At 43.9% G+C, this 14,176-nt stretch overlaps 1 protein-coding gene and 1 pseudogene across 1 annotated transcript in view; both read right to left on the bottom strand.

Moving 5' to 3' along the window:
* PFDN1 (prefoldin subunit 1) overlaps positions 1-7,066 on the bottom strand; it is a 42,389-nt gene extending 35,323 nt beyond the window's left edge. The window contains exon 1 of the mRNA XM_033926912.1: positions 6,945-7,066. Within this exon, the coding sequence (XP_033782803.1) occupies positions 6,945-6,986 (42 nt within the window). The 5' untranslated portion in view covers positions 6,987-7,066. The remainder of the gene's footprint in view (positions 1-6,944) is intronic.
* A 582-nt stretch (positions 7,067-7,648) lies between these two features.
* LOC117351570 lies at positions 7,649-7,881 on the bottom strand (annotated as a pseudogene).
* Between the last annotated feature and the right edge of the window lie 6,295 nt (positions 7,882-14,176).

Genomic DNA, 14,176 nt, shown 5'->3' with positions numbered 1-14,176 from the left:
AAGAGGCATGCTAGTTTTTCTGTTTCTATCCAGTACCTTATAATCTCAGTTTTTGGGCCTAGGGATCTGATATTCATGTATGCGCATTTTATTGATGTAAATTCTGTTTTAGTGTTACTTGAAGTTTTCAGGTAGATGAGGTTGTTTGCTTGGGGGGTGGATTTGTTCCTGGGATGGTTTCGGTTGGCGTTTGTAGGTCTTCTCCTCCAGGTCTGGGGGATATTGTGGAGCATGCAGGAGGAGCAGTTAACCACATTTATATGGTTTCTCCCTGCTGGGTGGTGATTTCTATTACTTGTTACTAAAACTGGAAAGTTGTTGTTTCCTTTTGCTTTCCGGTTTGTTAGGATCAAGAGTAGCAGGATGATGACTATTTGTTATCTTCATTTTGTGGAGTTGAGAGGTGTGGGATGGTTGGTGTGTATGTGAGGAAGTTTGGAGTGTGTTGTGTTTCTTTTGGGGTTTTCTTTTTTCCCTGGGTAGGATTCTTTTTTGTTGTAGGGGGAACTGGAGCGGCTGTTCTGCAATGAAACTTTTCGACTGCCCTCAAATAGGGCTGAAGAGGAGCTGGAACTCTTCTGTGGACAGAGTCAGACCCAATCCTCGCGTCTGGAGTGGTGTCAAATGGAGGATGGAGGGACAAGATGGAGGGAACCTCCTCCTTCCTTGTTGTTCTGCAAAAACCAGAGGGCACAGTACAATTTAGAGGGTGAAGTACTTATATGTACGACGGAAGAGCGGGACTTGAGTGTGATTGTATATGATGATCTTAAGGTGGCCAAACAGGTTGAAAAAGTGCCGGCGAAAGCTAGAAGGATGCTAGGTTGGCATAGGGAGAGGTATGGCCAGTAGAAAAAGAAGGTATTGATGCCTCTGTTTAAGACTCTGATGAGACCTCATTTAGAATATTGTGTACAATTCTGGAGGCCGCACCTTCAAAAAGATATAAAAAGGATGGAGTCAGTCCAGAGGAAGTCTACTAAAATGGTGGGTGGTCTTTGTGATAAAGCGTATGGGGACAGACTTAAAGATCTCAATCTGTATACTTTGGAGGAAAGGCAGGAGAGGGAAGATATGATAGTCGTTTAAATACCTACATAATATAAAATGTGCATGAGTCAAGTCTCTTTCATTTGAAAGGAAACTCTGCAATGAGAGGGTATAGGATGAAGTTAAGAGGAAATACATTTTTATAGAAAGGGTAGATGCGTGGAACAGTCTCCCAGAAGAAGTAGTGGAAAGTGAGACTGTGTCTGAATTCAAGATGACCTGGGATAGGCACATGGGATTTCTCAGAGAGAGAAAGAGATAATGGTTACTGTGGATGGGCAGACTACATGGGCCATTTGGCCTTTATCTGCCGTCAAATTAATTCTTTGGTTAAAAAAAGTTTCTTAGTTTTGTAATCTTATTTTGATTTCTCATCTTTCAGACTATTGGTACAATCTCTGATTTTAAGCATACTGGACTATTGTAATATTGTTTATTTGGGCTCCTATAAGAAAACTATCAAAAGGATGGAAGTTATACAAAATACAGCTGTGCGCTTGATTTTTGGCTTGAAAAAAAAATCAGATCATGAAACACCTTACTATCAAAAGTTACATTGGCTACCAATAAAAGCAAGGATAATTTTCAAATTTGCCTGTTTATGCTAGAAAACAATATTTGGTCTTGCTCCAAATTATCTGAAATTAATCGCAGAACCCATAATAGCATATTGTTACTTTTCCATCTTTAAAAGGTTCTACATGTAAAAGATCTCTCAAGATGACTTTAGCCTTCCAAGCAGGTAAATGGAATAAGAATTTAAGGGCTTTATCACACATGACTTTTTATCACACGCTAACCCCTGCGCTAGCCCAAAAACTACCACCTGCTCAAGAGGAGGCGGTAGTGGCTAGTGCAGCTGGCAGTTTAGCCTGCGCTATTATGTGCATTAAACCGCTAATTCGGCTTTGTAAAAGGAGCCCTAAGTGGTCCGATTATGTCTTCTCATTCTTACCAAGATTTCAGAAAACCACTGAAAACTTATTTGTTTGGTAAATTTGTACAATTTCCTAATTTTTTGAATTAGTGATTGACAATGTTAAGTTACTGTATTATCACTGTATTTGTGCAGTTTCCCTCTTGTTGTTAACCACATTGAACTACGAGGTACTGGGGGTCTACAAATAAAGTTATTATTGTTATTATTTGTTTTACTGATGAAGACCAAATAAACAAAATTTGTTGTTGCAAAGAAATGCCAGGTACTACAAGAGGTTAAGATATACTATATTTAATACTTTAACCGCCTACCTTGAAAAATGGGAATTTTCATGGAAGTCATCAAGTTTAATTAAAAATTTGATTTGATTGCAAAATCATAATCCAATGCGATTACAAATAACAATAAAATTAGGTTAAGAGGAAAAAAAACCCACATTAATTAAACCTAAGGTGACCATACGTCCCGTTTTGAACGGGACGGTCCCGTTTCCAGACCTCCTGTCCCGTTGTCCCCACAGACAGCTTCGGGACACCAAAATGTCCCGTTTTCAGAGACAGCGTCCCGAAGCTGTGCTCAGGGACCACGGGACAGGCGATCACTTCCTGTCCCTCCCTGCCGCAAAAAAAAAAAAGCCTCCCCATCTTTCCCCCTGTCTGCTGCTCTTACTGCCCTGCTGCTAAACCCAACAGGAAGTTTTCTTTCTGACGTCAATTCAGACGTCGGAGAGGACGTTCTGAGCCAGCCAATCGCTGCCTGGCTGGCCCAGAACGTCCTCTCTGACGTCAGAATTGACGTCGGAAAGAAGACTTCCTGTCGGGTTTAGCAGAGCAGGGCAGTAAGAGCAGCAGACAGGGGAAAAGATGGGGAGGCTTTTTTTTTTTTTTTTTCGGCAGGGAGGGAAGGAGATAGGTAGGCAGGCAAGCAGGCTGGCTTTGGCCAGGGAGGGAGGGAGGGAGAGAGGTAGACAGGTAGGCAGCCTGGCTTTGGCCAGGGAGGGAGGAGAGAGGTAGACAGGCAGGCAGGCTGGCTTGGGGGGTGGGGGGTGGGATAAAGTGAGGAAGGTAGTGAGAGGGACATAGGAAGGAGGCACTGGGGGCACTAAAGATATGGAAAGGAAGCACTGAGGGCACTAAAAACATGGGAAGGGGCACTAAAGACATGGGAAGGAGGCACTGGGGGCACTAAAGACATGGGAAGGGGCACTAAGGACTTGGGAAGGAGGCACTGGGGGTACTAAAGACATGGGAAGGGGCACTAAGGACATGGGAAGGAGGCACTGGGGACACTAAAGACATGGGAAGGAGGCACTGGGGCACTAAAGACATGGGAAGGGGCACTAAGGACTTGGGAAGGAGGCACTGGGGGCAATAAAGACATGGGAAGGAAGTACAGGGGCACTAAGGACAGGAAGGGGCACTAAGGACATGGGAAGGAGGCACTGGGAACACTAAAGACATGGGAAGGAGGCACTTGGGGCACTAAAGACATAGGAAGGGGCACTAAAGACACAGGACGGAGATACTGGGGGCATTAAGGACACAGGATGGAGGCACTGGGGGCACTAAGGACACAGGATGGAGGCACTGGGGGCACTAAGGACATGGGAAGGAGGCTCTGGGGACACTAAGGACATGGGAAGGAGGCTCTGGGGACACTAAGGACATGGAAGGGAAGGAGGGAGGGAATAGAAAGGGACAATTGTTGGGCCTGAGTGCAGAAAGAAAGAAACAAAAGAAAGGATACACAGACAGAAAGAAACGCAACCAGAGACTCATGAAATCACAACAAAGGTAGGAAAAATGATTTTATTTTTAATTTAGTGATCAAAACGTGTCAGTTTTGAGAATTTATATTTTGCACTATATTTGTCTATTTTTCTTTAGTTACTGAGGTGACATTGCATATTTGAAAGTCATTTGCCTTGACATCTTTGAAAACCCCCCAAATATAAATGATAATTAACATTTTCTCTGTATAGTGTGCTTTGTAGTTTTTGAAAATTTTATGGTTACCATTATGAATTAATAAAATGTGTACATTAAAAATGAATGGAAGAAATTGGGGGCGGGATTGGGGTGGGTGGAGCTAGGGCAGGTTTAGGGTGGGGCTAGGGTGGGATTGGGGCGGGGCTAGGGTGGGATTGGGGGCGGGACTGATAATTAATAGATGTCCCCTTTTGATGATAAAATAAATGGTCACGTTAATTAAAACAGACAAATTAATATAACTTTTGATCAAACTGACACAAGAGGAAGAAAAAAAAAGATTACCGTAAATACAATTCATGAACAAATAAAAAGGGCATGGGTAATGAAACAATAGGATGGGAAAAGGATACCCGCTCAATTTTCACTTAACAGCACTATGGTAGATTGTATGACAGGGTATGCAGCGCTTGTAAAACAGCAAAATCCCAATGTTATTATAACCCATTGCTTTCTGTACAGAAGTCCTCATTTCAAAAACATTAGGAATTGAATTAAAAAATGTTTTGGACCAAGCTGTTGAAATGGTTAATTTCATTAAAAATAAACCACTATGGGCACAGCTCCCACCACCACAAAGGGCCTGCAGCCAGGCCAGGAACTGCCATCTGTTCCCAGATCCTCATCCCAGCAGAATAAGGAGAAAGCTCTCCAGTCTCTCCTTACCCCATTGAAGTTGTCACCGAGATCACCATTGGAGGCCCTGTCCTCTGACACCTGGGCCCAGTTCCCACCACCCCAAAGGCCCTGCAGCTAGGCCAGGAACTGCCATCTGCTCCCAGTTCCTCATCCCAGCAGGGTAAGAAGGAAGTGCTCCAGTCCCTCCTTACCCCACCAGCGTCGATGCCAAGATCACCATTGGAGTCCCTGCCCTCCTGAAGCTGCAGTCAGTTGTTCGAAGCCCTTTAAAAGGCCTACGCCCAGGTGTGCCTCTCCCACTGGTGGGCCCAGTCAATTATATGTAGCCTTTTGTGTGGTCTGCAGAAGGACAGAGAAAATCAAACCTAAAGAAGTGTGCCACCAGCAAGACTGCCGTGACTACTTGAAAACAAGGTATTGAAATCCCTAACACTATTTTTAGCAAAATCTATTCTTCTCCCCTTAAGAACAAACTGACAACAGCCCCCACCCATATCAAAACTCACTGAGTATATCACACCACAAAAGATAAGATGACATGTACGAATAGCCACAAGATGTTCTGGTCCACCACACATTCTCTGCTTACTGCTCAGCAGCAAGGGAATCAAATTTTATCTAATTTCTTTTCACCACAGATCAAAAGTTAACCACCTCTTCATCTACAAAACCCCATTTAGAAATACTGGCATATCTTTGATCACTAACCTACTCTACTGTACTGAACACATGCAACAAATGATACGGACAATAACCAGCCCACCTAGGTACAGAAAACCACAGTACAAAAACCATGGAGAACAAAGATGTCCCAAACTGATAAAAATCCACCTTACCCAACCGAATACCGATATACACATGCCTATCCCATGTAGACACATAAACTCATGATCAGCAGCTAACAAAATGGAGGGACTTTGAGACCCCTGGCATACAAGGACAGCTAGACGCAGGGAAGTTGCTTGAAAAGGGGTGATTCTGACAGAGAGATGATGGAAGCAGGGAAATAGAGAGAAACAAAGAGGAGAAAAGCTCAGGATAGAGACGGGAGGGGACAAATGTTGGACAGATGGGGACAAAATGTAAAATAAGTGATCCTGGGAAGACAGTTAAAAAAAAACAACAACAAAGAAAAGGGAATCTGGAACCTAAGTGAATGGACTGGGCATCCCTCCTGCCGGGGGATGTCTTGGGAGGGGGGAGTGGTGGCAGAAGGAATAGGACACTCCTGCCACAGACATGCAAGGGTGGAGTGGGGGGCTTTGGGGGATCCGGCAGTAGGGACTGGGCCTCTCTCCTGCTAGTCTTCTTCACAGGGAGTGGGAGAAGATGGGTTCCCTGCTGCGCCTGCTAAATTGATCACAGCAGGGAGATTCCCTTGCTGCAATCAGCTCAGCGACAATCCAATTCTCTAACTGGTAGGCAGGCTTAGACACGATTCTATACTGTATAGGATGCCCATGTGCGATTCTCTAAAGCCGCTTAGGCAGCTTCTGAGACTGGGCATCCTGTACAGAATCCAGCCTGTTATGTCCAGAAGTTTGAAGAGCTTTTAATTTTAGTAAGTACTTTTACATTAAGTGCTTGTTTTTATTGTGTTTTTCCTGAATGTTTTGTATTTGAGTTTTGGTCTTTTGTACACCATTATGGACTGTTTGGGATATGTGCAGTGTATAAATAAAGAGTTTGTATTTGTATAATGTAAATGATAAATTAGAGGCATTTCCAGGGGCAATTGTTTGGGCTACTCCAACACAAGTTGGGCTGGAAATTTTGCCAACTGGCAACCCTGCAAGATTTGAGAACAAGTGAAATAAAGTTTGGAGAGCAATTAAGATTGGCACACAGATCTGGTGAAGAAGAGGGGAGGCTAGAAAATGTTTCAGTGAAATCTGGTATTCTTATGGCTTGTTGAACATCACAACTCTAAAAAGTGATATTTTCCCATCTTCTCTCAACACAACCAAGTCTGCACCTTGTGATCAAGACTAACAGGGTGGCTCCACTTGATCAGTGCCAGCCTGTTAGGTTTTCTTCACTATATCTGCTTTTCTAAAATAACTAGAATTATATATCAAAAATACTATATTAAAAAAATAAGCCTGGCTCCACTTTGAGAAACTGGAGGCAAATAGCAGCAAAAAACTCTCCAAAGGGACAAATATCATATCACTAGGGTGTCCTCGAAAACTACACTTTCTGCCCCGGCCAACCTCAACACGCTTCAGCGGCCCCCTTGAACCCGTTACCCGTAAGTCACCAAACGCTTCACTTCACCACATCTCGCTATCGACAACCCCAGATACGATAAAATCCTTCCACACTACCTTCTTCAGCTCGAGGTCCACAGCCACCGCCATCTTACGCATGCGCACTGCTGCTGGACGCAGGCGCGCACTACTTCCTTCAGCTCGCGACCCGCAGCCACCGCCATCTTGCGCGTGCGCGCTGCTGCTGAACGCGGGCGCGCACTACTTTCTGCAGCTCGGGCCCGCAGCCACCGCCATCTTGCGCATGCGCGCTGTTGCTGCTGCTGAACGCGGGCGCTACTAGAGCTGTGTCTGCTCAGAGTTACAGAAGAGAAGCTAACGGCTTTGTCTAAATATGAAGGACAGAGTTTGACTTTATAAGTGGTTTTAAAAAATGTACCTGTAGCATAGCCAGACAAATAATTGCGGCTGAAAACCAAAAATATCCAAACTACATTTTGTTAACAAATGTACAAGGGCATGCATAATCGAGATTTGAAAGTTTAATTTACAACCGCTTCAATGAAGACACCCCCCCTTTCCCTTCATACCTCCTCTTACTTGTATTTTCACGAAGTAATTATTAATCTCCCACACAACTCATTTTGTATCCAGATTTATAAACTATAAAGAGTTTTACCTCATGCAAAATTGAAATTTCTTTAATAAGACAATAACTAATTTTTTCTGCGACCATCCAAGTACCTACAAATCCAAAATGTGGCCCTGCAAAGAGTTTGAGTTTGACACCACTGATATATAAAGAAGATGGAAGCCTTTGGCTATTGGTTGGCAGCCTCACAAGCATATATCCAGTCACTACACATCCACAGCTTCTGAAAGGTAGGTTATAGGAGTCTAGACAAACAGTACACAAAATCACCCCTGTATTTCAAGCCCAGTCCATTTTCACATCACAGGATTTTTAATGATTACAGAAGGGACAGGTGAATTGAGTCTCCAGAGTTCCTGTCATCTTCGGAGGAGGCTTGCATTTTGATTTTCTATGACCCATTTTTTGAGCTCAGTCTGTCTCCTTAACGCTCGCCCAGAATGAGACCCGCTTTCGCACTCTCTCCTTCCCCACACAAACAAACCACACGCCGACACAGACACTGCTCCGCCGGAGTCCCCAATGGTGGCTGCCACCACCGATCCTCTTTCCTGCCTCTGGCTGACACAGAGAGGGAGGCACGGGGCTACTGGTTGGAGGAGAAGAGGAAAGCAGGAGTCCTGGCAGTGTATCGGCAGCAGAAGGCAGGAAGTTGCAAGTCACCTGGCGCCTGAGCCTCTTCCTGCCCAGTGTTCCATGGCAAATGTGAGTTCTCACCTTGTTTAGAGCGACCGCAGGCTGCAAAATAGTACCTGGCGGGCTGCATGCGTCCCATGGACCGCAACTTTGAGACCACTGTTATATATATATATACAGTATATAATAATAATAATTTTATTCTTATATGCCGCCATACTGAAAAAGTTCTAGGCGGTTCACAACAAGGTGAGCTAATACATGGGATACAGATAAAATACAAATTAGAATAATGGACTTAAAAACAGATAAAGACAGAAAGCATTTACAATATAATTCAGAAAATACCGGCATGGCAGGGAAAGAAGTAATACATAGAACAGATAAAATACATCAAGTTGAATATAAGGAACTTGATTGAAAAAATGAAGCAGAATGCATTAAGATACCAGCCTATCAAAGAGTTGAGTCTTTTAACAATTTTCTAAAATCAAGATAGGAAGAGACCGCTAACATTATTTTTCCAAGCCATACATTCAATTTAGCAGCTTGAAATGAGAGGGTTCTCTCAAGGAACTTCTTATAACGACAGGATTTTATATAGGTATATATATATGAATTCTTCTCTCCCCACCCCTGGACCAGTAGCAGCAGCTCAGTGTGATTTTAACTTAACCACACAGCTGCCGCTAGCATTAGATTATACCCGGTTTCATTGCTAGGCCAGCCCACTTCAATGATATGAGGCAGATAGGCCTAGCAAAGGCCCCGAGGCTGCCTGATGAAACCGTGTGTAAACTACTGCTAGCGGCAGCTGTGTGGCTAGGTTAAAATTACACATTGAACTGCCGCTAGGCTAGAGAAAGGAAGGGACGGGAGAAGGGTACTGCTGGACATGGGGAGAGGGAGAGGTGCTGCTGGACAGAGGGAGGGACATGGAAGGGAGGATAGTTACTTTTGGTCAGGGGGGAGAGAAGGGATGAGAGTTACTGCTGGACAGGAGAAGGAGGGAAGGGAGTAGGGGTACTTCTGGACAGGGGGGAGGTAAAGGAAGGGAGAAGAGGTGTTGCTGGACCTTGCAGGGAGAGTGAGATGGTGCATGGGGAGAGAGCATGTTGAGTTAGGAGGTGGGAAGGAGGGATGCCACTCGAGGGACGAGGCAAGAACTGAGAGAGAAAACGTGCAGGAGGCAGAAAGTATTAGACTCATGGAGAGGGTGAGATGGATGGGGAGGACAAGAAAGGAGGGAAGGAGAAATATTACACTGGGGAAGGGGGAGAGGGTAGAGAGTGAAATGTTGTGACTCATGGAGGGAGAGAGAGATGTTGGTTGGGGACCAGAGGAGAAGCATGCAGGAGGAAGAGAGAAAAAAATGGACTGGTGAAAAGGAGGGAAAAATGTTGGACTGGGAGGAAGGCGAGGAAGGGAAGGAAGATGGACTGCAAGGGGCAGAAAGGAGGAAGAGAAAGATAAATGTTACACTGCGGGAGGGGGGAGGAGAGAGATGTCAGACTATGGAAATAGGGAGGGACAGACAGAGAGAGAAATAGGAAGGGAAGGTAAGACATAAAAAAGTAGATTTTGAGAAGAAAGCAGAAAAATGCAACCATCAATGAGCACTAGAGAAAGGTTGAAGCTCACGGGAGATATAGACAAATATATCCAAACAATTGAAATTAAAATAATTAATTAAATAGTATGTGTATCCTCAGTGTGATTGTTAAGATATACCTCCCAGGAAAGAGACTTGGGAGTTCTGATCGACAAATCGATGAAGGTGTCTGCGCAATGTGTGGAAGCAGCGAAAAGGGCAAACAGAATGCTAGGAATGATAAAGAAGGGTATCACGAACAGATTGGAGAAAGTTATTATACCGCTGTACCGGGCCATGGTACACCCTCACCTGGAGTACTACATCCAACACTGGTTGCCATACATGAAGAAGTTCACTGTTCTACTCAAAAGGGTCCAGAGAATAGCGACTAAAATGGTTAAGGGGCCGGAGGAGTTGCTGTACAGTGAGAGATTGGAGAAACTGGGCCTCTTCTCCCTTGAAAAGAGGAGACTGAGAGGGGAAATGATCGAAACATTCAAAATATTGAAGGGAATAGACTTAGCAGATAAAGACAGATTGTTCACCTTCTCCAAGGTAGGGAGAACGAGAGGGCACTCTCTAAAGTTGAAAGGGGATAGATTACGTACAAATGTAAGGAAGTTCTTCTTCACCCAGAGAGTGGTAGAAAACTGGAACGCTCTTCCGGAGTCTGTTATAGAGGAAAACACCCTTCAGGGATTCAAGACAAAGTTAGACAAGTTCTTGCTAAACTGGAACGTACGCAGGTGAGGCTGGACTCATTTAGAGCACTGGTCTTTGACCTGGGGGCCGCCTTGTGAGCGGACTGCTGGGCACGATGGACCACTGGTCTGACCCAGCAGCAGCAATTCTTATATTCTTAACACTGTTTTACAGGATACACTCAGCTGCATGGGTCTGTAGATGCTAATCGATGAAAAAGCATCTAATGTCCTTTCTTTAGACATCTTATAGATAGTTGGAAAGAAAATATCATGATCTATTTCAGATCTCTATCCCTGCTATGGCCAGTTGTTGGGTTTTTGAAAGGTTTTTGAAGACTGTGCTAATGTTCTTGTTTCTATGATGTATTCATTTTATGACTCTTTTCTGTTGTATGCTTTACTTTAGGTGTGCTGGACCATAAGTTTGAAAAAATTGGAACGCTCTTCCGAAGGCTGTTATAGGGGAAAACACCCTCCAGGCATTCAAGGCAAAGTTAGACAAGTTTGTGCTGAAACAGAACGTACGCAGGTAAGGTTAGTCTCAGTTTGGGCACTGGTCTTTGACCTAAGGGCCACCGCGTGAGCGGACTGCTGGGCACTGGTCTGACCCAGCAGTGGCAATTCTTATGTTCTTAACAGTCTTCCTCCTAGGTGTATGCATCTTCTACTTTCCTATATGTAGATATTGAGGAGTAGATGAAAGAAGGGGATAGAAGAATGTGGAGCATGTGAGATGGGAAATGGAGAGCTAGAGCATGAGAGATGAAAAGTTGGTAGGTAGATGAAAAAGGAAAAGAGTGAAATTTGAGTGGATGAAGTTGCAGGAAGAGCTAAAAAAGGAAAGATCAGTATATCAAAAACAGGTGTAGAGAGGGAATGAAACAAGAAAGGAGAGAGGAAAAAAGACATGGACAGCAACCACTGGATAGGGAATTTATTAGAAGTTCTCTACTCCTCATTACCATATTTCTACCGCTGTACTTACTATCCTCCTCTCATTCACCTACTTGCCTCTGCCCCGTCTCTCAAATTCCAGAATTTCCAATATATCTCCACCTTCCATTCTTCTAACTAAACATCTCCGTCCTTTATTCCTCCATATGCCTGTCCCTTCCTCTACAGTCTCATCTCATCTCCTCCCCTTCTCATGGTCCAACATTGCTTCTAATCTCTTTCCTGCTGTTCTTTCCTCCTCTCACTCCATCATCCAGTATCTTTCCTGCCCATCCCAACCCCCTCTAGACTCTTCAGTATGGTTTCAGGTGAAACCATAGTACTGAATCTGCTTTGTTGTTGAATATGGATGTGCTGTGGCATCTTGTTACATCTCTTTTTTTTTTTGGTTCTGCTGGACATTTCAGCAGCGTTTCATACAGTAAATCATACAATTTTGTTGAATAGATTACAGACTTGTGAGCTTGGTTTGAAACTTTTTCAAGTGATAAGCTGCAAAAAGTTTATGTTGATGAACAGATTTCTAGCTGTAGGGCATTCGTGACTGGCAGTAATGTTCAATATCTACTTGAGTCCTTTATGCATTTATGCAGATGACATTCAATTCTTTGTTGAATTTGAATGAGATTTAGGGCCTGCAGTTTAACGTTTGCAGAATGTTTTTGGTGACATTACAGATTGGTACTGAATGTTAGTAAAACTGAGGTAGACAATAATTATGACTCAACAGTTTAGATAATTTTTTAGATTCACAGCTGAGTTTAGCACTGCATAAATTTAGGATGTGGAATAAACTGAAACCCTTTATTGCCGTATCAGATTTTCATCCTGTGGTTAAAAGTTTGTTTTGAATATTTTTGATTATTGTAACTCACTAAGTTGCGGTAATGATTCCCTTGTGGCAAATGCAACATAGCCTGTTCAGTTCCTATGGGCTGGATCACATTTGCCGCACCTGGACTCGCTTACCTTGGCTTTGTAATAGGGACCCTATATTTGGGTTTGCCTTTGGTGAAAATACATACATTGCAAGTATTTATTTTTATTTAAAAAATTTCTATACCTTTTTATTCCAAAACGGTTTACAATAAAGTTGTGCACATCCTGCCTTGTTACAGGTTGCTTTTTCATCATGTCACACTAGTTTTGCATAGCCTGCACTGGCTTCCAGTAGAGAAGAGGATTTCCTAAAAATGTTTTGGTTTTGATATATAAAGCAATAAAGGGGGATTCTGGGGTCCTTTTACTAAGGTGCGCTAATTGATTTAGCGCACGTTAACACCCATTATATTCTATGGACGCATGCTAATCTTTAGCGCACACTAAATCGACTAGTGCACCTTAGTAAAAGACCCTGTCTGTGCATTAACTCTCCTCTGTGCCAAATCGATCACTTAGGTCGGTGGGGTTGTTTAAGAAGCTGTCTTTTCTAGCCCTGCAAAGGATAGAAAAAAACTTGTAAGAACAACACATTTTCTGTAGTAGGTCCGATGATGTGGAAATGTATACTGTATATTAGAACCACTGCAGATCCAACACAATTTAAGAAGCTCTTAAAGCATTATTTCTTTGTTAGTGTCTAACATCTGAATGACATCTAAAGTAGCAGGAAGGTGTGTGATTGGGTTCAGTCTGTGGAGGGAAATGAAGGGGGTTATTAAGGAAACAGGCAGAAGAACTGATATGGTTATGGTGTAGTAGAGCTTGTCATGCTCCAAATTGACTTGCTGGAAGATAAATAGTGCCACTCAGTGGATTGGAGGGATTCGGAAGGCAGAAATCGCAGGTGAACACAGGCAGAACACCAGCAAGACTCCAACCCTGGAGCTTTAATTTTTCCAACTCAGGTTATAACAGAAGCACACAAACAAAATTGTAATCTACAGTGTTAACAAGGTTTAACTTGGTTGAAGTCAAACAATCATAAAACTTAAAACCCCAAATACAGGATACCCAGAGAAAAAAACCTAGAACCAAAAAGGAGCCGGATAACGGGGTTAAAGTTCAGTTCATCCCAAAAAAAGTTTATCCCAGGATAAGCAGGCAGTATATTCTCTACATGTGGGTGACGTCATCCACGGAGTCCCGTCGCGGACAGCTTTTCAAGCAAACTTGATTGAAGATCTCAAAGTTTGCTAGTGTTGTACCACGCATGCGTGTGCCTTCCCGCTCCACTAGAGGGCGCGTCCCCTCCTCGTGGTCTTCAGTTCTTAGTTTTCCGCGGAGCCAGAAAGCCCTGTCTCTCTTCTCTACGTTTTTCTACGTGCCTTTCTTGCACCGTGACTTCTTAAATTTACTTAGTTCGGGAGTCGCTGTGCTCTTTTTTTGTTATTTTTACTTAGTTTCATGTTTTCGGCGAATCAGGGGCTCCTGGGTTCGCCTTGGCCGCCTGGCCTTGCGTGGCTGCGGCTCTCTTTTTTGACTTATGTCCCAGCCCTTGACCGGGTTTAAAAAGTGCACTCAGTGCGGTCAGGTGATTTTGATCACTAACCCGCACCGCTGGTGCATCTTGTGCCTCGGAGTTGACCATCCTACGGACTCTTGCCCTTGTTGTGCTACCCTCCAACCTCGGGCTCTCAGGAGGCGTCGAACGCGGATTGCGGAGCTCTTCCCTATGGAGACTGATCTACCTGCGGGCCTGGTCTCGGCCTCGGTTTCGACGTCAGCCTCGAAGACCTCGGTTCCGGGAAAATCTCCCTCGACCTCGATGGCCCCGGCCTCGAAATCCTCCACCGCAGATAAGTCTCCTCTTCTGTCTTCAGGGTCAGTTCAGCTACCTAAGAAACCCTCCTCGGAGTCTCTGACTGTC

Source organism: Geotrypetes seraphini, chromosome 18 (genome assembly GCF_902459505.1).
Source record: "Geotrypetes seraphini chromosome 18, aGeoSer1.1, whole genome shotgun sequence".
Classification (NCBI taxonomy): domain Eukaryota; kingdom Metazoa; phylum Chordata; class Amphibia; order Gymnophiona; family Dermophiidae; genus Geotrypetes; species Geotrypetes seraphini.
The sequence above is the reverse complement of the archived record's forward strand: the minus strand, read 5'-3'. Positions and strand labels throughout refer to the sequence as shown.